This window comes from Scophthalmus maximus, chromosome 11 (assembly GCF_022379125.1).
Source record: "Scophthalmus maximus strain ysfricsl-2021 chromosome 11, ASM2237912v1, whole genome shotgun sequence".
Taxonomy (NCBI): Eukaryota; Metazoa; Chordata; class Actinopteri; order Pleuronectiformes; family Scophthalmidae; genus Scophthalmus; species Scophthalmus maximus.
Window position 1 is genome coordinate 12,583,041 of NC_061525.1, and position 26,067 is coordinate 12,609,107.

General features: G+C 43.3%; 3 protein-coding genes across 6 annotated transcripts; 1 reads left to right on the top strand and 2 right to left on the bottom strand.

Moving 5' to 3' along the window:
- Positions 1–109: 109 nt before the first annotated feature.
- On the bottom strand, positions 110–4,724 carry bud23 (BUD23 rRNA methyltransferase and ribosome maturation factor). 2 transcript variants are annotated; one of them, XM_035621723.2, is made up of 12 exons: positions 4,525–4,724; positions 4,336–4,373; positions 3,728–3,823; positions 2,817–2,899; positions 2,356–2,452; positions 2,163–2,259; positions 2,019–2,069; positions 1,841–1,926; positions 1,650–1,695; positions 1,496–1,557; positions 699–788; positions 110–488 (listed from the first exon to the last, which is right to left on the bottom strand). In XM_035621723.2, exons 1-12 carry the CDS (start codon positions 4,570–4,572, stop codon positions 434–436), a joined length of 849 nt encoding a protein of 282 aa, XP_035477616.2. In that variant the 5' UTR covers positions 4,573–4,724; the 3' UTR covers positions 110–433. The 2 variants fall into 2 exon arrangements, with proteins under 2 accessions (XP_035477616.2, XP_035477618.2); XM_035621725.2 differs by lacking the exon at positions 4,336–4,373 and having other exon boundaries at positions 4,525–4,710.
- Positions 4,725–5,850: 1,126 nt separating this feature from the next.
- dnajc30b (DnaJ (Hsp40) homolog, subfamily C, member 30b) lies at positions 5,851–8,215 on the top strand. The gene has a single exon (XM_035622956.2). It carries the CDS (start codon positions 5,853–5,855, stop codon positions 7,065–7,067), a length of 1,215 nt encoding a protein of 404 aa, XP_035478849.2. The 5' UTR covers positions 5,851–5,852; the 3' UTR covers positions 7,068–8,215.
- Positions 8,216–9,635: 1,420 nt separating this feature from the next.
- Positions 9,636–25,647, bottom strand: LOC118299338 (SH2B adapter protein 2). Of its 3 annotated transcripts, none has more exons than XM_035622954.2 (9): positions 25,446–25,647; positions 18,002–18,947; positions 14,428–14,529; positions 14,079–14,170; positions 13,618–13,718; positions 13,375–13,536; positions 13,056–13,258; positions 12,323–12,497; positions 9,636–11,501 (listed from the first exon to the last, which is right to left on the bottom strand). In XM_035622954.2, the coding sequence occupies exons 2-9, from the start codon at positions 18,914–18,916 to the stop codon at positions 11,167–11,169; spliced, it is 2,085 nt and encodes a 694-aa protein (XP_035478847.1). In that variant the 5' UTR covers positions 18,917–18,947; positions 25,446–25,647; the 3' UTR covers positions 9,636–11,166. The 3 variants fall into 3 exon arrangements, with proteins under 3 accessions (XP_035478847.1, XP_035478846.1, XP_035478845.1); XM_035622953.2 differs by lacking the exon at positions 25,446–25,647 and adding an exon at positions 24,805–25,438 and having other exon boundaries at positions 13,618–13,712; XM_035622952.2 differs by lacking the exon at positions 25,446–25,647 and adding an exon at positions 24,805–25,438.
- Between the last annotated feature and the right edge of the window lie 420 nt (positions 25,648–26,067).

Here is a 26,067-nt window from a genome sequence, read left to right on the forward strand (position 1 = left end):
ACAAAAAACAACGCGGCAAATTCAATAAAAAGCATTTTGTATAGTTTTGAGGAAAATATTGCAGATAAATCAATAGCCAGCTGATCAGAGATGGAAGAGGAGAATTTCATCATCTATGAAAATTGTTTTAATTTTTGGACAGTGTTGTTTTTGTCGTCATCAGCTGGCAGCACGTGTCTGTTCATGTACTTTTGTATTTTCCATGCATGTGAACATGTCTTGAGTGCCGTCTTACCACCAAGTGTGAAAAAAGATTTGCCAAACACTCGACCAAACATAAAAATGATTGACCATAATAGCATTTCACTCTTGCCATTCACTCTCCCCCTAGCAGAGAAATTATAATTGTCCAAACACTCAGTGGCTCCAGAGGTGGCTGTGTGCGAGGAGGCACAGTCGAGAGCTAATGAAGGCCCAGCTGCATGAGTCACAGCTAGAAATGAGGTCTTCTCTGACGTGCGGTGTATTTGGTGTCGGCTCGAACCTCCCTGCAGACCAACAAGCACGTGGCAGAAAGAAAGAGAGAAAAGGGGAAGCGTCAGTGATCATTACGAAACACAACCAATCAGAGGTGATTGAGTTAAAGGCTGATCTTAAGTATGATGCATTGTTAATAAAATTTATGTTTCAGCACAAGATAATAAATGTATAAATGTATGTGTCCTGTCAGAGTTTGAAATACAGCCATGCTGACGTACCGTCCCTGTCTCCTCCTCCTCTCCTTCTTCTCCATGATCCAATCTCGCCCCTTCTTCAAGGATTTCCCCTTCATGTTTTTGAACCGACATCTTCACAAAGACAAAGTGTAGCTAGTTAAGTTATTTAAAAAGCACTTGAAAAAGCACACCAATAACATCCAAAACTCTGCGCCTCACTATCTTTGTGAAACCACGACAAGAAAGTTGAACATCACTATGTGAAAGGGCGGAAAACCTGCCGGACAGGGTTTAGAATCAGGCAGGACAACAACCCTTTTTACATTTCTCTTGGTCTTTGGCTTCATCAAGACAGGTACAACTGAGCCTGCACTTATCAATGCCAAGACCTGCTCACTCTCCTACCAGCAAGTAATAAACTGGAAAGTTATTAATTTAATAAAAATTAAAATCAAGTGAATTAAGGTTGCAACTAATAATATTTTTCATTAAAAAGTAAAAAACTGAGGATCCAGAACCCAATATTTCACAACATCCAATAATGAAATAGTGTTTTCAAGATAACAGTCAAAAATTCTGTATCAACTATATCATATGGAAAATCCTTACATTTGAGAAGATTCATTTGCAAATATATAGGGGAAAAAACAAGTAGGTAAAACAAAAAAACAGAAAGAAAAAAACAACAAAGACAAAGATACTGAAGTTCCATCTCACATGGCCTTGAGCCATCTCTCACCACATTGTATATTTCTGATTAAAATACAGCAACCAACTAACAACTCCACGTTTCTCCATATAAACACTCCCAGTGTCAGCCAAGCTGTATCTATCTTTACCTTTGTCCTGAATACTGGACCTGGTTTGAAACTGTTTTGTCTGACGTTTCTGATCCCAATCCCTGAAAATTATTGAAAGAGCACAGTCATCATGATGTTGCTAAAACAAATCAAACAAATACCAAATATTGATGCTGACTCCTGTGTTTCTTACTTTAGGAAGGACTCCTGATACTCCAGCAAAAAGACACAAGAAGAACCTGAAAACAAACCGAATGTGTGTGTGTGTGTGAGAGAGAGAATTGGTGAAACAGGCAAACAATTTTAATGTGTAATAATTCATCATAAGGCTGATGAGAAACAGTTCAGTCAATGTTTCAAAATAAAAGCCCTATGGATACTGACTTTTTAGCCTTGCTGCTGTTGGGATAGTCCACCACCATGCCTCCACTGAAACCTGCCCTCATGGCTTGTGTCGTGATCAGCTCCAGCTTGAAGGAGGGAAGAACAAGACTGAAGGTTAAGCGTGGGAATCTGGAGAAAACATAAGATTTTACATCCACCAACCATATAGTATTTTCACCTGTTCTGAATTCTCTGGATAAAGCTGAAAAACTGCACGTGCGCCTCTTGACTGAAAGAGTAAGGAGAAGTAAGAAAAGGTCTTCAAGGTATAAGGATGTTTAAATATTTGTCAAAGAAGTGGACAAGAGTGATACAAGCTTACCAACGAAGAGTAGAGAGTAGTAAAGAAGGTATAGAGTCTCTTAGGAGGACTGTGTGACTTCTTGTCGGCATTACAGAGCCACTGCAGGGCAGAAATACTGACCCGGAGAAAAGTATGAGTGGAAAAACTGAGTCAAAATTTCGCTTAAGAATAAATAAATAAATAAATAATTTAGGCAAGCCTTGTTTTTCACCTGATGCAACCGTCAAAGGTTCCGGGTCGGAAAGGCATCCCGTGGCCCATGTCCCCCAGTAAAAGATCTCCTTCTACTTCTCTGTCCAGAGCAACATCTGTCACAGGAAGATGTTTACATTTGATCAATGTCACATTTATTTATGCTGCTTTTTAACAACATTATAATTTTATTATTATTTGTATTTTATTATTTATTTCTATTAGTTATTTTGTGCAACAGTTAAAATGTCACTCAGAGAGATAATACAGGAGTCTCTGGTTTAATCTGTAAAACCATCAAACATAAAACCGTTCTCATTTTAACAAAGTGTATGAGCAGGGTTTCTGCAGTTTTCGCTGAATGTAAAATTAATACTTTTTAAATACCACGTACAAAGCAAGTTAATCAGATGAAAAACAAAAAAGATATATAGACAGATTTCTCCATTTATTAGTAGGGTGTATGAGTGTCAGACTGACCCAGCATTGCGGTGCTGATGTCGACTCCCACCCACAAGTGTCCTTCCTCTGAGAGGAAGTCGCCACTGAGCCCAGAGCCACACCTGAGAGATAAAGGACAGACAGACACTCACCTGAGTCCTTCACATCACAAATACAAGATGACTCTTAAATTCGGGATATTACGAGGTGTTATGCTGGTGACTTCAGATGAATGAATTCTTAAACACCAGATGTTTACTATTATCACTTCTCTTTCATAAGCTGTTTTCAGACATGAACTCTGGAAATTATCCAGAAAATTGGGTCTGGTTATTTTCTGCAGTTTGTCATTCTCATCGAAGAACGCAGCAGGAGATTGTCAGGGTCAGACATGTTCAAAACAGTAGGAAATTCCGGGATACATTTAAACGGGGGGTGGCATTTGGGTAGAGCACCCACTCGTACGCCATGAATCTTCTGGAGATTTTCCTGTTATATTCTCACATGAACTCACTCAGACATTTCCTGGAAAATTTACCAGGGGGCTGGCAGGAAAAGTTCCAGAGCACCATTTGTGTTCTCATAAAAGCCTCTCCGGAAATTTTCAAGAAAATGCCTGAATGTGCATGTCTGAAAGCAGCTTTTCAGACAACAGGAAAGGAAAAACATTTCCCTTTAGTGTCATTACATCAGACATACTCAAACTCAATGTTTCTGTCATGTTGCTACCACTGTGATCATTGGAAAACCACTGTACTTTACTCAACTATTAATTAAATGTGAGACAGAATAACAAATTAGAAAACATCAAGTGTGTCTTGATGAGATCATTGTTAACTCTGATATTGTATTTATGTTCAGGCTAACAGAAAACTGGCCTTATTTAAGGAATGTGTGTTATCAGATGAATCAATAATGCAGTCCGTGTACACCCAGTCAGAGTTACTCACCCCACATCCAGCAGGAAGCAGGACTGTCCCTCTGGTAGGTTCAACAGCTCCACAGCTCTCTCCGACATCTGGGTCTGGATCTCAATCATTCGAGAGCTGTGAAGCAACTTAATCGTTTTACATGACTTCTTGCAATGTCAAGACGTTCGTTCATGAAGAAAATAAACCTTTGTGAGCGACAAACACAGTAAACAATCACACACACTAGTAACTAAGTACATTTACTGAAGCACTGTGCTTAGGTACAATTTTAAGGTACTTGAACTTTAAGTGAGTATTTCCATTTAAACTCCTCATCCACTACAACTCAGATGCAAATATTGTTCTTTTACTCCAATACATATATTCGAGAATAATCATTGCACTTCCAATTAATACCCCCAAATATCCCTGTCGTGGGATGAATAAGGGAATATCTTATCTCATAATATACATAACTCTGAAATGAGCAACTTGGCATTATGAGTACTTTGACTTTTAGTATATGAAGTACTTGTAACAGAGCATTTCTACACAGTGATACTGTTACTTTTACTCAAGTCAGACTTTTATTCTGAAATGTGACTAAAGGTAGCCTAAGACGGACACACTGAACTGTCCAGACTTACTTCTGAGAGTACTTCTTTGCCTCCGCTTCGTTGTAGAACTGCGGAGATGTGAGCACATCATTAAACCCTCAACACACCGCTCAGTAACTATTAAATAATAGTTAAAGGTCGTAAAACATCCAAAACACTGCAACTGACGCAGAGCGTTCGCCTAGCAGCTACAAAAACACAGTACACCGAGGCACTCACGAGATCTGGAGGAGCGCTGTGTTCAGGCCGTCGACAACTGGAAGCCATTGTTTTGCCTGTGTGTCTTTGTGTGTCGGTATCTGAAGGTGAATAATTAGTTTGTAATATCAGGTTATAAACAAGCTCAATGTCGTGGTGGCAGACGGTCCACACGTGAAACCTCTTCCTCTTCTTCTTCTTCTTCTTCTTCTTCTTCTTCTTCTTCTCTTATTGTTTTATGGCGGTTGGCAATCAAGGAAATCGTGCATTACCGCCACCAACTGGTAAGGAGTGTGGATCGGAATCACTAAAAACAAATCCAAACAAAAATGAATAAATGATTAAATGATCAAATAAATAAATGATTAAATAAATAAATAAATTAATAAATTAATAAATTAATAAATAAATAAATAAATAAATAAAAACAAACAAAACAAAAAACAACAACAAACAAAACAAAACGTACAACAATACGTGAAACCTCTTCTTCGTTGAGTTTACTGCCTTCTTCTTCTTCTTCTTCTTCTTCTTCTTCTTCTTCTTCTTCTTCTTTTTGTTTCACGGGCGAGTCGCAACCACGTGGAGCATTATCGCCATCAATTGACTCAAGTAGGTACTACATGTATCCTTGAGATTAGATTTTTAAAAGTCAGTGATGTAAATTTAAAAAAAATAATGAATATTTAAAAAAGGTTAAAAGAAATTCCAGATGCTATGAGATAAATGGTATCATATCATATGGTGAAAACCAAAATAAGTAAATATCAAATTCACATAAAGATGATTTATTATACAGCTTTATTGTTTTACATAACTTTATTCGGAAGTTTGGGTGCCATCAAATAAATAAAAGTGTGCTTATGTTTTATGACCATTATTACAAACTGTAAGTTAATCACACTGCAAATCAAACCTAATATGTCAGACCACCTTTAAACGAATTGCAGGCAGAAATGTTAGAAAATTTCACTTTATTCACATTTTTACAATCTCCTTTTTAATCATCTTTTTCACAGTAAAGCTAAAAAAATATTTTTCCAATCTTTAAAAAAGGGTGAGATGGGAATAACAAGCAGACATTCATTTGATAAATTTAAGAATAAAGAACATATGAAAAAATAAGATGTAAATTAGTAAAGTACAAAAACGTAAATATACAAGGGTAATGTACATTAAGGCACACAACATCATTAAGATAATCTACGGTAAATGAGTGAAAATAAATGAAAAGGTTTATTATACAATAAATAAAAACGTAACATTTTTACTGCAATATTATTGGTCGAATCCAAGTACTTCCTGTAAACATTGACGCTTACTGGTTCCTGGTTGAGTGACGTCACCGGATGCTGCAGCTGTTTCCGGCCCCTGGTTACCGGCTCGTTCACGGTGAAATGGCAGAGGTCGGTCAGAGGCTGGTCTGCGGAGCTTACCGACTCTCCGCGCTGAGGACCAGCCAGAGTCGAGTGGTGTTCCCCGGCGACAGTCCCGGATGTCTGCTGGTAAACGTCACCGTCGGTGAAAGCCGGGTTGAAGAGGAATCATGCCGGGATCCGCGTGAAGAGCAACCGGTGACAGAAAGCAGAGTAGCACAAGGCAGATCCAGAGAGAGCAGAAGAAGTAAGTGTCAACAGGAAAATGGGAGCGTGCCTCGTGCCACGTCTTTGGAGCTGGATTCATTACGTTTTGTCGGGTTCGATCGAACAAAAGCGAGCCTCCAGGCTTATGAAACAGCCCTACAACACGCGGCAAGACTGCAGCCTCTCCTCCGGGACAAGCTGCTGCTGCCCTGCAGAATGACATCCTGGTCCAGAGGAGCTGTTGACATCCACCGGGACGTCTTCAGGTCCCATCAGCAGCTCCGAGCTCTCTGCGTTTTCATTCTGGCAAAGCAGGAGTCGGAGAGACCAGGCTGTGGACGGAGACTGAGACGTCTGAATCTACACCCTGATCCGTCTGCAGCAACTAGAAACTACAGCTGGAGGAGTGATAGGAGCTCAAAGGAGCCTCTTCTGCACAGAAGCAGGACGGCCTATTATGACGTCCTGAAAGTGCCCCCTGGTGCCACACAGTCCCAGATCAAGACGGCCTACTACAAGCAGTCCTTTATTAACCACCCAGACAAGAACCCGGGGGACAAGGAGGCCTCCCAGAAGTTCACTGAGATCAGTGAGGCCTACACCGTGCTAGGCAACATCAGCCTGAGGAAGAAGTATGACCGGGGCCTCCTGAACCAGTTAGACGTCCAAAGTGCAGGGAGACCGTCCTCTAAGGACGCCAAGAGCTCACCCACAGCCTCCCCACAGCAGCGGCATCAAGATCGTGCCAGGCGCTTCTCCCAAGCCAGCGGGAAGACCATGTTTGATTTTGATGCCTTTTATCAGGCTCACTACGGGGAGCAGCTGCAGAGAGAGAGGGAAATGAGAGCCAGAAAGGAGCGCATGAAGGAGAAGCAGAAGGAATATAAGAGCAGGTGGACGGAGGGGAGGATGATGGAGATGACTCTAGTGATGATGATCGCCCTGGCAGGGGTGATAATTCTGGATATCCGCAGGCCCTGAAATAGAAGCTGCGACCGGACGTGTCCCTGTGGGGTTACATGTTAAGACTCTCCGGGGGGAGGGGGGGGAGGGGGTGTGGTTTCTACCTCAGACTGTTTTGCTTGTGAGGCACATTTCCTGAAGAGGATTGGTTTTAGTGAATGTATCCCCACAAGTTCGATGTATTAGAGGACTGGTTCACCATTCTTATTCAATATTCAGGTGCCATGTGAACACTGAAGCAGGTTTTGTGTACTGTAATCATTCCTCTTGTTCACGCACACTCCCCTCCTGAAGTGGTTTGATTTATAGTGATAGGACAAAAAAAATCTCATCCATGCTAAATTATGTTCCAAAGTGTAGATAAGATGTCATGTTTCAAATTTCATGGCTTTCTAACATTTTAATTAATTTGAATTGCCCTAGTGCTGCAACCTCTGCAGGAGAAAAGCCTGTATGTTCTTCTTACATTTGTGAAGTTGCTGTGTAAACATTTTGATTAATTCACTTTCTTAGATACTTACTTCTTAGTAGTGACAAAACCTGAGGCAAAATTACTTTTTTTTGGCAGCCTTGAAATATTTTTTTGTCTGTACATCCAAATACTGCACAAGGATTTTGAAATCAACTTTACATGCTGAGCAGCAAACAATTCATCTACCCTTCCCCAATACACTGGTTCTGTAATGGAGACTATTACTTTGGAGGGTAGTATTTGAATATAATCTGCTATTAGTAAATGAAATCACACTTTGACAATGTTCTCCAGGTGTTTTAAGTGTGAATACATTTATGCAATGTACATACAGGAGCTGACATGTCATTAGAAATCTTGAAATAGTTTATCTTCACTAAGGGAAACTGTAATTGAGCAAATGTAAAAAAAAATATTTATTTTTCTTCGTTTTGATTTTGTTATATTGATCAATAATCACAGAAAATATATAGTCACAATTACCCAGCATTTTCTCCCCCAGCGTTACAGGAGCTGACCTCTAGACGGCGTCTGTGTTCATCACAATGATCTTAAAGCTGGAGGCCTGAGGAGCTCAAGGAGTCTTATCTGTGTGGGGGTGAAACTGATGCATGTTTTAAATGCATATAAAATGTCTATTCATTTGGATTACACATATTTAACAAAAACAAACTAATAAACTTGATGTGATGCATATTGTGTCAGTCAATTACTAATTATACAAATAAGAATAATATGTAAGTAATAGTTATAATAAACGCAATGTGTTTTAAATACACAATAACCATATTTGTATATTTATAATCCATAAATCCAATTGGTTTCAAATTCATAAGGACCAAGTTTATGTGTCCAATATTAATAAAGCCTATTTGTTTGAAATCACATATGGAATTAATTAGTTTGTTTATGTTAAATATGTGTAATCCAAATGGATGGAAATCGTATACACAATTGAAACACACAAATCTTAAATTAGACCTCAATGTTTTTGTGACTACTTTATTCACTAGCTAGGTAAAGGTAAATTCAAGAACATTGAATGTATAACAATCAACCTGTGGTTGCAACAGGGCCTAATAATGGAACACAGGCCAACTGTTTTATTTAACACCCTAAACTAGTAGAAAACCACATTACATTTCACACTTCTATCGTTGATAGAGATGAATAAAAAGACAGACACTTTATCTCAGCGGAACAAAGATTACATCTGTAAGGCTCTTGACTTCTCTGAGCATTTCATCTCCATTGTTCCGCCTGAATCCCCCAACTGTGACATCAACATGTTAATAACAACAGAAAATGTGAAAGTGTTTGTTCACATTTTATTCACAGAAATATAAAGTAGTATGTCAAGTACATCACTTTGTACAAAATTGCACAGACTCTTCAAAACTCAGTCAGACAACAGAAAAATTCAGCTTTAAGAAGTGTTAAGAAAATAAAAGGGAGACGTGAGCAAATCTGTGATATGTGAGAAGGACCGTTGCAACAGACAGGTTTCACTGAGGAGGTCTCATCAAGAAGAATCAATCAATTGTACATAAATAAAGACTCAATAAGAAAAACCTAATTTACAACAGCTGAGGAATAAATATGTTTCAAAAATAAGATTCAAATTGGCACATGAACTGCTCTGTCTGCTCCTCCACTGAAATCGAAACTTTACCTTCGGAGCTCAATGGCCATGCTCGACAAGACAGACATTGAGTCTTGATATGTTTATTCCAGCTGAACAGAAGTGTTGCACGTGTTTAAAATACTGTAGCTGCTCGCAATGATTTGAAGTGTTTTTATGTTTTCATGTGTTCCCAACATACCTTCGAGGAAAAGTTTCAACATTTTGGGAATTTGTTGTCCCACAAAGAGATGGATGAGGAGACAACTATCAGCTGGCTAATTGGAAACTGGAAAACCAAGCGAGCCTGACTCTGTCCAAAAGTAAGAAACTCACAACGTGGCATGATTGGGGTTTGGATAATTGGAGATTCTAAATTGACCATAAGTGTGAATGTGAGAGAATGGTTGTTTGTCTGTGTATGTTGGCCCTGCGATACGTTGGCGATCTGTCCAGGGTGAACTCCGCCTCTCGCCCAAAGTCAGCTGGGATTGGCTCCAGCTCCCCCGCGACCCTTAATGGATAAAGCGGAGATAGATAATGGATGGATAGTTCTAACAGTAATAAATATTTTGTGGTGTGATTTTTTTTTGATTTATAACCATAAAAAAAAACTAAATCGCAGTATTGTGTCGTCATGGGGCATGTTTCCTGTTCAAGCATGGCCATCTAGTAACCTTTAATTTTACAAACTGTACCGTTCCAGTTGAGCCACACGTTCAGCTGCAGGCGTCACATACACAACACTGCCACCGTCCTAACACACACATCCCAAGTCCCTCCCTCTATGCTGGATTTAGTATAATAATATCTCCAAGGCATTGAATTCCTATATTAACAGCTTCTCTAGTCTACAAGTTATCGATATGATGGGCTTGAATACAGATCAGCACCAGACGGAGGGACCCTGAAAACCATGTTTTTGGAAACACCACTGTAGCACATCTGAAAAACATTTGGACTCCACACACACTCATAGAAATAACCCCATATGGCAGCGATGGGAGCCATGCTGCCATATTCGCACACACTGAACTTGTTTCATTTTCCATTTCAACATTTTGAAACTGGTTTGTAACACAACATATGACCACCTGTGTGTGTTGCAGCTTCCAACAAAACTGTGAGAATGAAACTGTTTCAGTTTGCACAGATACAGTATGTGTTCAGTATGTTTTCAGCAGAAACCGATAGCAAAATAATCACCTGTATTTAATTTATGGGCTGTTGTTACTATATGTCAACATCCTCCTCCTCATCGCTGCAGGCAACAAGTCCAAGGAAACAATCAGGCACTGAGACCCTTTCGGCTGTACACGTTTAAGTAGAACATCTCAGAGCTAACACTAACACACCCATGATTGCTGTACTGATGTTAGTGTAGAGCAGAGACTTTGTAGGGAAAGCCCACAGGGACAGTGAGGATATCCGGGACAGACTCAAAGCAGCTTTACAAACATTAATGGGATGCTCTCGGGAGCTCGGTGGAGCTGTAAGGGGAGGGTCTATTTCCTCAGGGTCATTTTAAACTCTCAGTCTATAAACAGAGTAGTGACACAGGCTCTGCTCCGAGGGAACTGTGGGCAAGGGTGAACAGGAGGTGGTTAGAAGAGGTGAATCAAATCCACATGACTCCACTGGCTCACCCTCTTACTTTCTCTTCCTATATTTATCTTCACCGTTATATTTTCTAGAGCTTGGTCTAATCTCCGGCTCCATCTCAACCTCTCCTTCTCTACCTGTAGCCCTCTATATGTCTGTTCACTCACATCCCTAACAAGTGAACTCGAAACAAAGAACTTGAGGGATTTATCTGCATGGACACATGGCTCGACACGATCTCGCAGCCTTTCTCATATCAGAGAAACAGGAAATTGCCTTGAAACAAACATAAACAAACATAACAATGGGCGATCCAGTGATTTGGACCGTTTCATCATCAGCAGGGCATCCCATGTCATCCTCCAACTTCCTGCACCTTCTCCAATCCAGAAAATACAGGACTGAACCCTGCACTGGGTGGTTTAGTAGAAAGAATACTGGTTCTCCACAGCCCGGGCCCTGCGAGTCCCGTCTGCGTCATGGTAGTCCTCAGATGCCCCAGTAGAGGCCTCCAGCAGGCGCTCGGAGCTGTTGCTCCGGCTCTGTAACCCTGCTCCTACTCCGCCTCCAGTACCTGGGTCGCTGCGGGAGAGGGAGGGAAGGGTGGTGGGTGATGAGGAGGTGCTCGAGGAGAGCGGGGGGTCTGGAGGAGGCCCTGCAGGTGCTGTGATTCCAGGAGGTTGGAGGGCTGGCTGGGCTGGATCTGTCCGGCAGCCTGCATCCCTGGGTGGGGTGGGGACTGGAGGCACAGTCACATCTTTTGCAGATTGTGGGAAGAAGAAAGAAATTGTTTTAATAGACAGACACATTTATAATATAGATGAATCTATTCTGCTGATAATTTCTTTTTTGGGGGGTTTCCACTGTGAGCAAAAAGCTCCTTCATAGAACAGCATGTAAACACAGGCCTGGGCCTCCTTTATTATCCTTTCTCTTGGGTGGCAATAACATCTACAACATTGGTGCCAAAGACACGCCTGACCAGTGTATCAATAAAGCCTTTTTACGCTCTGAATCAAACGCTCACTCTATGCCTATGTGAGTTGGTGCATGAGTGTGTGTGTCAGTCCAGCATTCTGGGAAACAGAGGGCCTCTTTGTGACCACCAGGGTGGATTGGGGCCGGAGTCTCGGCCTGCATGCAAAACTCCTGCGGTATAATCGCCCCCTCACTCTCCTGTACAGGAGGGCATTCAGCCGATGCCAAGACAGCGGAGGGCAAGAGCAGTGTCTGTGTGTGTGTGTGTGTGTGTGTGTGTGTGTGTGTGTGTGTGTGTGTGTAGGGCGGGGGTTCAGTGACTTTTAGCGCTGCTTCCTCCATCTGTATGGACAAAACCTCTGCTATCCATCAATGCATCTCACTTTCTGGAAGTTTGTACTTAAACATGAAATATTTCTTCCCGTGAAACCACTGGCAAATTGTTCCCAAATTCAAAATCAAAAAAAGGAACACTGAGGCGTTTACAATATATTGTCGAAGAAATGCCATCTGGAAAGTTGTACATAATATCATTGTAATATCTAGCTTAAGTTATTTTTAAACAACTCTCAAATATTCAGCACTTTTAAGTTTGGGTACCTGTGATGGAGCTTCGCTGGACTTGTACGTAGGAGCGTAGGGTGATGTCCGCGGAGCCCCCAGACTCGAGGGGGATAGGGTGGGCGTGGAAGTGTCTCAACATGTCCGACACTGTGTGGAACCACAAGTGGTGTACGTGGCACTGCCCATTCTCATTTACCGACAAGCGCAAATGCTGGGAGGCAGACGGAATGGGAGAGAAAAAGTTGGCATTCAAAGGAATAAAGGAAAGGTAGATGGTAGAAGAGAGGGTAGGGAAAGAAAGAGAAAGAAGGAGAGCAACAAAGAGAGCAATTGCAGTGTGAGACAATGAACTGAATACGGACAGACCAAGACAGAGGTCAGGACATTACACTGACACCAGAGGAAGAGGCGGCCTCCTGACACTTCCTCAACACTGCCGGCTGGCAGGATGTGATGTTCAGGGCTCACGTTACATAAGAGAATCACAAAACATCGACATAACTGCATCTTTTCCAGGGACTGAACAACTTGGTCTGCTGTGAGCTGCAGTGGCTGCATCCCAAATGTCAATGGAACAAGCCTGATTGAATTCAACACTGCTGCAGAGCAAGGCTGCAGCTGGGAGGAAGCGTTTGATATTGTCAAAACCACTTTGAATGTATAAACAATAAAACAACAACAATAAATTACCAAATGATTAAAAATATAATAGAAAAGGTTTCTGTTTCATATAACACAGTGTTGTTACTCTTCTCTCCAATCGACTCACCTTGGCTTTGCCCTGGAAGTTGAAGGTGAGGACGTATTCGCCCGGCCGTGTCTCGCTCTGACGAATCACAAAGAGCCCGTGGCTCCTGGCGCCGCCCGCAAGAACCAACTGCGCGGCACGCACGCGAGACAGTGTACCATGGAACCATGGGTAACCTGCCAGGCTGGCATCGCCATCTGATTCTTTCGCTCCTTCACTGCCACCTGAGCAGAGTCGCACACAAATCCAGGGCTTGTATTCTCTTTCTCTTATCCTTCTGTGTTTATTTTCATGTTTATGTGGATATTGATTATCTGGACAGAAAATTGTGTGTTATTACCTGCAGAAGAGTTGGAGCCCTGGGCCTCTGGAGACTGGAGGAAGCGCTCTAAAGGCATGTGAGATGGGTGCTGGGTGAAGGGGGGTTCCCTGCAACGGACTGAAGGGGCGCTGTAATGCTCTGCTGCTGTAGGACACGACCTCTCCGGAGCACGATACACACCTTAAGATGTTTTTATGTATTAATATATTTGTTTGGATCAAGAATATTTGAACAGTGTGTGCTGCAAAAGTGTTTTCTCACCCTCAGACAGCAGCTCGCAGCTGCAGGAGGCCACCATGGAGCAGTCTTTGGAGGCCTGACCATGAGGACACGACGCCAACTCGATGTCATCACCGCTGTCGCTGTGCACAAGCAGGCAGGTCAGGAGAACCGCAAGTACGTCACACAAAACTCTACATACATCCTCATCCTACAAACACGGACACAAATAATCTTTGTTTACGTCCAGAGCTGCACCGTCTGACGTCCGCTAACCCAACGGTTAGCGGACGTCAGACAGTTGGAAACGGTTGAGGAATGTCAGCGGTGCGAGCTTGCCCATGTTTGTGCTCATGCTATTTGTCAAAAACTCCTCTAATTTGATGATTAATGACTGTGTGTGTTACCCCCTCCGCTCTTTCCCCCCTTTCCCCCCAGCCCATCCACCCCTTCCCTCCTCTTTCCATCTTCAGCCAACAGCAAATATTTATCTGGTGGTTTACCCCGGGTCTGTGCAGTCCTGAATGTCAGCAACCCAGGAGTTTTTCTGCAGCGAGTCAATGGTTTCCAGGATGTACTCGCCCCCATTTTCCACCTGTGGAAGCAGCCAAACAGCTCGATCACACACTGAGCTCTGTTCAAGGGACCACATCGGGGTACAGAACAGGGGCTATCCAGTGTTAACTAAGCAAGGGCATGGGCCGGTTCATTTTACAGCAAATGTTTTTTTGTTTAAAAAAACAACGGTCATTAGGTTTTTTAAGCTCTGTTGTGAAAATGTTATTATTCCCATAAGGTTATTCAACTAATGCAGGTGCAGTTGTGTAGAGGCAACTGTAGGTTTGTTTCTACCTTAAGAACAAAGGTGTTGTCCTTGTCGGGCATCTCCAGGGGCATGGTGGTCCTCACCTCCACGATGGCTGACAGAGGGATGCTCACTTTGGGCTTCGAGGACTACAGTCGTCATGAAAGCAGACACGTAAAAGCTTATATCAGCTACAGTGTGAGGTTACCAGGACGATCATCAGGCGAGTATACACAACTGTGTCACTGCCATGTGGTTCCCAACAGGCCGGTCATGACACTTACAGGGCCCTCAGATAAACTCAGCTACACCATAATATGTAGAATTTCTTTTTTTTGTCTGGGTGGTATCACCAAAGTTAAATTAAGTCCTTCAGGAAGCAAATGCACCACTTGTTAAAAAAAGAAACATTTTATTTTACTCCCAAAACCCAACAGTTAGTGGTACAGGTTTAAATACTACCTTTTTTATTTAATAGGTCTTTAGTGAGAACACACCCAACTTCTCCCAAACCTCAGACTTCATCACACATGATAATTAAGGGTCAACGAGCAGTCTGAATTATCGGTGCAGCCATAGCAGTAATGAACTTCCTGTCTCCCCAGTTTAAATACTTTATAGAAATAAAAATAATGCCAACGTTAAAACAGCAGGGAAGACTTTACAAAGGAAAAAATATTATTCCTGCCGACTGACTGACAAACATGAGTTTACAAGAGGCTGAACACAGAAAACAGCCTGGCCTCAGTTTGCCCTCTGCAGAGAGTTGGACCCAGATCTAAACAGATCCAAAGCGTGCACGTGTATGTGTGTGTGTGTGTGTGTGTGTGTGTGTGTGTGTGTGTGTGTGTGTGTGGTTTTGCTTATTTATTTCTGTGTGTATCAGGGGAGACAGAGAGTTAGAAGGAGGCTGACTGATGGTCTGGCAGAGGCTTATCAGCTGATCTGTCTGGAGTAACACTGCTCTCATCTTGATGTGTGCAGATGGCTGGCGTCCACGCCATCAATGCTTTTCTCTGGATCAGATGTCAGAAACCACTTCCTGTATTAAACCATTTGACCGTTATCTGTACTTCTCCGCTTTGGGCAGCACAAGCCTAATGTCAGCGTTTGGTTGGCGGAAACCTGTTTTCAGTGCACATGACGGTAGGTATGTGGGAACATAATGTATATAAGAAATACTTTTGTAGATAGTGTAAGTGTCTACAAAGTCAAAATGGAAAATTCCACCGTCGCATATTCAGTGTTGAACATCAATCTTTCTAGTTTGTGCTGAACTGTCTTCTTGAGAAAAATTAAAGGGTTTAACAAAAATCACATGTGCCGACTTATCTCTAATTGTATCCAGCCACACAGATTGTTTGGATTGATCCAGTTGCCTATACAGTATGTACAGTACACACTGAGCAACATTACCATGAGTTTGAAGTCGAGTTTGAATGAAAGTTCAACATTCACCCTTTTTGTAGCTCTGTTTTTTCGATGTCCATCAACTCCTGGGGGAAATATATGGCTCTTCAGCTGCTGAAGGCTCCACTCCACTTTGTTTACCTGCTAGTTGCTAACTTTGTCCATCTCCTGTTTGGTGCTGGACAGATCTCTTTTTTTTTGCTGAAAGCAGCTGTCTACTGCGTCTGGAAACTATGCTGATGAGAGCTGTGAGACTGAACAAAAACAGCAAAAGGTTTGGGGCCTTAAAAGCGAAACATTGCATTTAACGATCCTGAAAAGCTGCAGAGGGGAAAATAACCAGCGACCCTTCTCTCATTATATGTGTTATTTGATCTACTGTTGATATTAAAAAAAGGTTATTGCAGCTTTACATTTGATGCAAACATGCTGGAAAACTGAGATTTGAATATCTGTTAGCTACCACTGATAAAACCATAACTATCTGTATGGTAACATGCCACTAGAGATAAGCTAGAAAATATGACTTTTTTCAAACAGGGGTGAATTAATCCTTCAAACAAATTAAGTCAAGTGAGTTTTTCTTTGATTCTTCTTGGAGAAATGGGGGGATTTTCTTCTCAGCGTCTCTATAATGATGGGACTTTTTCTTTATAATGAAACAAGAAATGCACACATTATCCTTGACACTTAAAAAATAACCACTGTTTGGATGTGGTAGTCGTGTAATCGGGGGTGCAACAACCAGGTAGGCAAAGAAAACAATGGCCTGGGGCCTTGAGCTGAGAGAGGCCCCCCGAGAAATGAGGCATAGATGCATGTAATATTCACGATTGTCAGAACATCCACAGAAATCAATGAAAATTTGAAGCCAATAGCTTTGTGCATCTTTGGGCAATTGAAGCTATTTTTTTTTTTTACTTGAAGCTGTTTACCTACAGTTGTCTGATGTTATATGAGGATATGTTAATATGGGTGGTGTGTCATAACGCAGGCAGTTTGCATGCTGCAGTGTGCTGTCTCTGCCACACAGAGCAGCCGGTAGATTGATAACCCTGACAGGGACGGAGCCAGAGCCTGTGAGCCGGGAGCAGGCAGGAGTGAGATTTTATGAATCCATTTATCATTTCCGACACTGTTGACTCTGCACTCTTATGATCTGTAAGACCATAAATAGGACGGCAGTGACAAAACAACTCTGAGTGCATCTGCAGGGCAGGCCCCTCTGAGATATGTGTTTAATCAACGTGTCGTCAGGGCAGTAACTGTTGCTCTGAAACCTCCCCTAATCTCAGCCTAGTCCGCGGCTGCTAATCATTTCCCCATGTGAAGCACAGATGAAACTGCTGAAGCACAATTATTAGATTTCATTTTATACGTCCCCCTTGTGGCTCTGACTGAGTTTGGCTGAGTTTCTGAGTGACTCACAAAACTGTTTCGGTTCCTATCAGTTTGTCATCCAAGCCAGTTTGCAGGGGACGAAAAAAACCCATCAATACTTTCTTTTTTGAAAAAGGGAAACTTTGAAATCCCTTACTCTTGCAGAAAACAATGCAACAGCTTCCTCTCTCACACACAATCTCCAGTTTTCTCAACCAGCTCCTTCACCCCCGCTCCCACGTCTGCCTCCCACCTGTCCCTACCCCTCTCCCCCCTCTCCCCACATTGCCACCAGCAATGATCAAAGGACAGTAGCAGATTTACACACACTCAGCTGCACCGCCCCTTGGCCGTCTTAAGGTCAGGGGCAGTGATCTGGAAATCCCATACAGAGAAATGTGAAGTGTGCGTGCATGCACGTGAGTGTGTGTGTGGTTTGATTTTATATGCTGTGTCGCTCAGGGTCAGAGAGACTGGATTATCAGGCTGATCCATATCTGGGATCCATGTAGGGATGCAACTATTGATTCGTTTCAATATTGATTCATGTGCCAATTGTTCATCTTATTCATCTAATCCTCAATCAGACTTGTCTCGCTGAAATGTTCTTGTCCTCTTGTTTTCTAATCTCCTCACTTAACCTAGAAAAACGTTGCTATCATTTGCTATTATAGATATATTATAGCTATGGTGAGGAGATTTTATCATTATCATTATCATATGATCATAACATAATTGCTTATTTTTTTTCTCAATAATTCAATCAAACATTCAGAGTGTCTTCAACTGCTCCCCATGTGTGTGTGTGTGTGTGTGTGTGTGTGTGTGTACCTTTGGTGGTACGTAGAACTCCAGCAGGAACCTCTCCCCTCCTTCCTCCCTCTTCGTCTTCCTCAGCAGCAGGCGGCACTTCTGCCACTGTGCAGCTCCCATACAGTTTGTGTCATCGGCCACCATGTACCTCAGCGCTCCCTCCCTCTGGATTTCCAGCAGCTCTGCCTTGTGGCCCTGTGAACCCCTGGGAAGCCGCAGCTTTTGGGACCACTTCTCTCCCCCCGCAGCCTCCCCTCCTGCTCCTCCTCCTCCCCCGTTAGCTTTCCTGGCTCCACAGGGAGCGTCGGGCTCGGGGGAGGCCCGTCGGTGCCACATCTCCTTCACCCCATCCACCACACACAGGCTCATGTTCCTCAGGGAGAAGCCCTTCTTGAAGCGAGCCTTTGGGTGATTCACCGACACGTCCTCTGAGCTGCGGGACTGTCCCAGAGCAGACACTTTGTGGGCCGGCTGGAGGCCTCGGGAGGCAGTGGTGCCACTGCCTCCCCCATCTATCCCTCCCCCTCCACTGTCCATACTGTCCAGGGACTCACTTGAAGCCCCAGCGTCCTTGCGTCTCTGGTAGAGGTCGTGACCGTAGGACAGTGGGCAGCCCTGGATTCCCAGGAAAGGAACAATGCTGTATTTGGGTGCCGCGTTGGAGCCGTCCTCCCCCGGCGAGGACGCCTGGTTCTCCCGAGCCTGGGTCAGAGCTGCAGTGAAGCACTCCAGGAAGTGTTGGGCAAAGTGCTGTGAGAAGCTGGCATCCGCGCCGGGCGAATCGTAACACGGGTTTTCTGACAGGAAACGCTGGAACTTGTCAGCAAAGTCTGCAGCAGAGGCCCGAGCATGGAGCTCACAGAACTCTCGCCAGTCAGGCAGTGGGCACGAAGAGGAGATCTCCGGGCTACCGGGCACCACCGCTCCGTTCATCACTGGGCCATGCCAACCCACCAAGGAGAGGCTGGGGAGGAGGAAGAGGAGCAGTGTTATTACAGTGTGTCTCTGTGCAACTCCTTGATCAGAGAGCTGTGGAACAACCTGCATGTGTTAATAAAACAGAATAATACATAGAAGATGTGGGAATAAAACAGACGTTGAACCAGCCTGTATCTGTCTGTCATTCTAAAATTTATATAACGGAGAGATATCAAGTCCTTGTATGCAGATTTTATGTGACATGTTTATCAAAAAAGTAAGTATTTGACCTTTTCTTTATTTTTATGTTGAAATATTATTTTCACATTGAAAATCCATCTCATCTTCACTTTTCCAACATCCCATCCAAGTCTAAGTCCCACCACTCCAAGAAAAATGTGACCAAAAGTAAAGTCCCCCTTCCTGACCTGAGCGGAGCCCCCTCTCTCTCTCTGCATCAACACATCAAGACAGCATCAGTGAATAGTGTCAAACACATGTTGGTTTGATTTTTATTGTCTGTAAATCATGCAGATAAAAGGATATAAGGTCTGAGTGGGCTGGGGGACATATGCACCGGGATGGTGAACATTCCTGAAGCTGCGAAATGGTTTTTTTTCCACTTCACGCGCTCAAATGTTTGCTTTGTGAAATTGCATTCTTTGACCCAGTCACACTTATATTGTAGTTTTTATAGTTTTATTGTCATTTCCAAGTGCACCAGTGTGGGCAGTCTTTTAGCAAAGGATTAGTGCAAAAGACTGTCCACTGGAATTTAGTCTGACTCATACATTCAACTACACTAAATTCCCTCTCCCACAGATCTGAAAAAAGAGAGTATGCCAGATTAGAGAGTGGATATAATAAGATGATGAGGGAAAGTACACACGAGAGCCAGCTCTTTGACAGACAATCTCTTAGCTCAACTCGCACATAGATAAACTCCTGGATACTGAGATCTGGTGTCAGAATTTCAGATGAATGCTAAAATGGATAGAGACACCAAAGTAAAGGAAAATGTGGGATTAGAGAATAACAAAGAATCTGCATTGAAACGAATAAGCAGCTCAGTATTGTTGTTATTTTTGTTGTTCTCTTCCATGTTCTACCTCATGTCGCTTGAATGGGAGCTTTTTGAGGAAATCAAATAAAGGTCAGCATTAGAACCTTATGCGCAACTAAACATATAATTACATTTTAAATGCCACCAAATGTATAACATTGACGATGAATGATATTTTACTTTTAAAACCAACCATCCACAGATTGCTATTGTAATTGTAATCCTATTACCACATAGGAAGGACAAATAGAAAATACCAGCGGATGGGATTTTTCAAACAAGGCAACCAGAATTAGTGGCCTATAACTGATCGATGAGTATTAGAAAACATCTAACAAAAAAATAAAATAAGACTGTTAGTTACAACTTCTAAACTTTTTTATCTTTTACAAAGAGTGCCTAATCAAGACAATGCATGGAACTAAAGGTAAAATCACTTTCTGCTTTCATTCAAGAATCCAACATCCATTCATTCATTACCTCAAGATACGAGATTTGAAAAATAAACTGCTAATCACCATGTGCTATAATAATTAAGTAAGTGTGTGTGTGTGTGTTTGTGTGTGTGTGTGTGTGTGTGTGTGTGTGTGTGTGTAAGGCAGACAAATCCCATCCAGCTATTTTAAAACAACTTTTCACTCATTCAGCAGAAAAACAACAGCACACAGTGAGGTGCAACTGTCAAACTCCTGCCCTTCTGCAAAGACGAAGATGTGTCTCAAGGATACTGAACTGCACACACACACGCACGCGCGCACACACGCACACACGCACACACACACACACTGAGTCAGCATGAAACCGAAGCTATGAGACGCTGGAGGAAGTGGACAGCATTAGGGTTTTTTTTGAGGGTCAGCAGAGTGAAGCGGATGACAGACTGCAAAGCACACAGGGGTATAGACCAAAAATGATTGGCAGAGATAGCGACGACAAAACAAGTGTGCAGAACGAGCTATGTGACAGAGGAGGCGAGAGGAGGGGTGTGTGTGGCAGATTAGAGGGAGAGAGGCAGGTACTTTACAAGGACTAATATTTTGAATTCAGTTGTATGCTACATTATACGTCTGCTGGTTTCAGAGGGAAAATATTGTACTATTTTCTTAACGTTCATTTCAAAGCTGTAGCCACTGTTGGGATTAAGATTTGATATTTAAAAAAAACATACAATAATCAACATGTTGCTGAAGATTTCTGGTTAGTGGACCCTTAAAATCAAGTAGCATCTGATTTTGCTTCCGTGCCTGGGGGGGGGGGGGGGCATGTTTTTGCTCTGTGGGCCAGCTGCTAAAACAATCAGTGAGTGTGTGGAGGTGGAAGAGACAAGGGGAATGTAAAGAAAGAAAGACAAAGTGTGGGACAAGGGGGAGCAGGGGCACCATGTAGATTCTCACACCCCATCTCCCCTCAGTCTTTTTTCCTTTTTTCTTTTTTGGCTTCAGGTCCAACAACAGGATTTGAGGAGAAGTGTTTATCTCCATCCTTGACGCCTCAAACTCCTTCCTGTATCTCTTCCCCGGTCTGTTGTAGAAATCTACCACTACCGTGCCCCCTCATCCTCCCGCTACCTCTTTACCCGAGGGATCAGGGCTGATATCTCTGTCAGATGGCCGGGAGTTCTGTCTGTAACCGTAAACTGACCGGGGAGGACAGGAAAGAGACATTACTGTTCGGGGAGAAGCAATCAGCTGCAGCCTGCGAAACACATTGTACACGATCCGTTCACTTTGCGTACTGTGTACGACCCTCACAGGGCCGAGCCGCCGGAGAGCCAGGAATCACACACGGTATGCCTGATTGATACTGTGGTGTTGTGGGTAGAAGCTATTTGGGGAACGATACTCTGGCCAAGAATGCCGGATGTACAAAGATTTGTGTTTTTAAAGCTGTGTGTACACATACCTCTGTGGGATAAACACTGTACATGTTGTTTAACAGTCTCCTATATGGTTGCTCTTCGCAGTCGCAGTTTCACGCCAGCAGCACGCCCCTCCGTGATTGGCTGAGGAGGATGATTGGTGATGTTGTGCCCCCCACCCCAGGGAGTTTGGGCCCAGCCTTGTTTACTAAGATTAGCTTGTTCCACAGCACAGCACACAGCGAGCAGCACGCTCAGTACAGTACAACGCCGTACGTACACACACACACACACACACACACACAAACACACACACACACACACCTTCAACTCTATGTCCATCCATTAATTGTGTCATTATTTAAGATGTAAATACCGCAGCAGTTTGTCATATACACAGCAGATTGTCATATACACAGCAGATCAGCTGATCTGTACGTATGCTGAATTCATAATATGATTTTCACATGCTTTCCATGCAGGCCCCATTATTAATGTAAAGCATGTAACATAAGTCAAGATGAATTCATTAACTAGGACTTGATGTTGCAATCCCTGAAGTCAGCACTTTACTGTTACAGAGTGTAGTTATTCTTGGCAATAACCAGGAAATTCAGGGATTGGCAAGGATTCAGAAAAAAATATTAAATTATAATATCAAATAATCTGAAGGCATCACCAATTTGTGACGACTATTTTTCTTTATCAAATTTTACTTGACAGTTAATCGATTCATGGAGAAAAAAAACACCAATTGATTAATTCTTGGATTCATCTGTCATTTTGTTTTTGACTAATTGATCATTTATTATATAATATGTCTAATGATATGATACTCAATACATTTGGGTTTTGAACTGTGGTTTGGACAAAACAAGCATTTTGAGCATGTCCCTTTAGGAAATAGGAAATTGCAATGGATTTCTGTCACAATTTTTTTTTTGATTAATAGTTTTTTACAATCTATTAACCAAGAAATGAATCACCATAAGAAAAACAAGGGGTCACTTTGTTTATGGTTATTAAAATATGAGTATCCTTTGCAGTTGTGAATGTCATATAAACATAATTTTGTACATCTAACAATACAATTGTGGGAGGTGAAGTAACAGAGCTTGTTGCGTTTAAAACAGGGTCAAAATAATGATATTTTAGAGTTACAGTAATATATAACACTAACAGAGTTCATACTGAGAATAGTTGTGCTGGCTCAAGTTAATGGAGTATTCCACCTGTGCAACATTGACAGTTAATATTTGATATAAACACTAAAACCAAGCACAGAAGCAGATGACAGAGATGCAGAAAATCCACATGGACCTGATGTCTGTTTTGTTTTGTATCTCCGCTGAAGGGGGACAGAAACAAAAGCCGGCAGAGGGAAACTGACTCACCTAATGGAGTCAAAAGTCAGATTATCACAGTAGACATCAAGGTGTGTGTGTGTGTGCGTGAAGTTGCCAAGAAAGAACGAGTGAAACTATGTTAACCCAGCTTATCCCTCCATTGAAATAAATATGTGAAAGCAGTGGAAGGAAAAGCAGAGGAGATGTAGACACAAGATAGAAATCCCAGGATGGCGAGACTAGAGATAGAGACATGGAATGAGGGAAGATGATCAGACGCTGTAGGAGGAGAAAGAGAAGAAATAGGGGTCAGCAGTAATAGACCCCCACCTTCACTCACTTCTGTCCACTTCAAAGCTGCTGGTCAGTGACCTTTAACCCCTGCTCTGATAACCTTGTCCCTGCCTAATGCAACTGAATGTCGTCTGGAGAGTTTCTATCAGTCCCAACGTGACACAGGACCCCCCTTGTCTCCGTCAGCTGTGAGACGGTCCACACAGACAGACGTTGTGAAAGGTACACGGTCCTGATCCAGACACCGATACATCCAGCGACATAAAGCTACCTGTGTGTGAGCGTTTGGGCGCAGACAGATGCGACCGTGAGATGACAAACCAGACGTCGAGAAGACAGAGGACAGACATTCCTCATCGCCAAGCTGTAACTGCACACAAACAACCTGAAGGAGCCGCGTGATGCCGTAAGTAGCAGGGCCTCATTACACAGATATTTAACACTCTGATTAGCGTGGCACGTCCTCCACCGGCAGCCTCTCTCGCGGGTCCTCTGGCGAGCAGTGACAATGCAAATATTGATCGAGCTCAGTCATCCATATGGCAGCCTGTGATAGAGGACAGAGCGCGTGGGAGATGCACATACCGCCACGGACTTCCATTTCCTGTGTCTCACCCACCAGGTCTAACTAATTTCACAGATGACCACAGGCTCACAGAGACGTGTGTGTGCGAGCAGCAAGTGTGTCACTTGTTTCTCATTTGATGTCACGGTGAAGCTGATGTTAAAAAAAACCCAACCAGCCTGGCGACCAACAGGGGTTGGACACTACAGCAAGTGCACCTCAACACAGGGCTGCGTCTTTAACAATTGTTTTCACAGTTACTCAATTCATTATTATGTATCTGATTAACTTAGACAAACCAGTCTTTGGCATTTCAGGAAATAGTGAAAGATGTCTGTCACAATTTCCAAAAGCCCCAAGATGAGGTCTTTAAACATACTTAGAGGGTTATTTTTGCCTGACCAACAAAAATTAAAGATATTCAGGTTAGTTTCACAAGAAAAGCAGTAAATCGTCACAACTGAAAAGCTGGGGAAAGGACTTTTGATTCTGAGAAGAAATTGATATTCATGTATAAGAAAGTGTATTATATTTCAAAAAAATAAGATATGGGTTATGTTAAAGAAATGTTTTTCAAAGTGAAAACAATCCTGTTTGGGTGGAGTCTGTATACATCCTGTTAAAAGTGGCTTATTAAGCTTCATATTAACTGAGTGCAGCCTATAAAAAGACACAGGGGAGAAAGCCAATAGCATGCAGGCCTAGAACAGGCCCCTCGCAGGCCCGGTGAGCGTGTTGAAAGCCAACAGTGGATCGTTGTGCAGGCTGCGTACATACTCGACTTCATGAATGGGAATCGGCAGCAGCCTCCAGCTGAATGGCTGATGGATCGTGGTCCAGAGAGGAGCTGATGAATGGGAGCCTGCGTGCGGAGTCACGAGGAGGAACACTGACGCTGGGTCAGTTGGAGCGGGCCTGCGCATCCCAGCATCACATCCAATCACATCATCCCAGGCCCCTGAGCCGCCCTGACACTGACCAGACTTTACTGCCCCAAGACTATAAAATGGATTATCGGAAAAGCCCCTTTACGCCGCGGACCCCCTCCACGAGAAGCCCCCGGGAAGCCTCATCCACAGTCTGTGTGGTGGTCAACACCTAAACACGAAGAGCGATCGCCGGACGACTGCACTTGTTCTCCGCCGACGAACAGCCCGACCCTGCACGCAGGACTCGTCTCGGAGGATGACCGTGGGGATGGAGCGGCTCTGACGCCACGACGCAGCAGCCTCCTCCTCTCCCCCCGCAGCACCTGGACGAGTGTTGTTGTCCTCCTCCTCGACGAACCACGATGCTGACGCGTCTCCATTCACAGCATCAGCGCGGTCGAAGGGCTCTGCGGGTCTGGTCGCACGCGTCAGACTGGTCCAGGCGCACGAACACAAGACATGATACGCAGCAGCCGCCGCAGCTCTCACCTCAATGCAGGACTGGTTTCATGACGCTGGTGTCTCCGGGACGAACCCTGGCTTCGCTGTGAAGATGTTCACTTCCGGGGATCAGACATGGTGAAGGTCCCTCTCCATCTGATGTCCCCTGCTCTCCGGCTCAGACGCGCTCGCCGCCGCTCCGCTCTGCCTCCATCTCTCCGACCGACGCACTGTGATGCTGTGCCTTCAGACGGCTGACAAGCCACACAGAATGAGCGGGGGAGGAAAGGCGCTACTTCCGGCTCGTACCCTTCACAATAAAGTTCAAACTTAATGAGCACACAAGTATCGCATAAATGATTATTGTTTTGGGCCCCACCAAGAGAGGGTTTCAGCAGGTGGAACCAGAAGAACGAAGTGAGTGGACTTCCCACGGACGTGTCCTTGCAGTGTTAGTGATCTTTCATCTTGAGTTGGGCATTTCTCTATAATATCTTTGTAAGTTTTCTGGAGAAGACAACAGTGGTAGTATTTCAGAAATGAATGTTTGCGGCATCGTTATCTTCTTTGATATTTTACCTTTATTTTCATTGTGTTTCAGTGACAATAAGTGACAATTATTGGGCATTATCACATTGAATTACTTTCATTCTGTAAAACCATTGTGTTA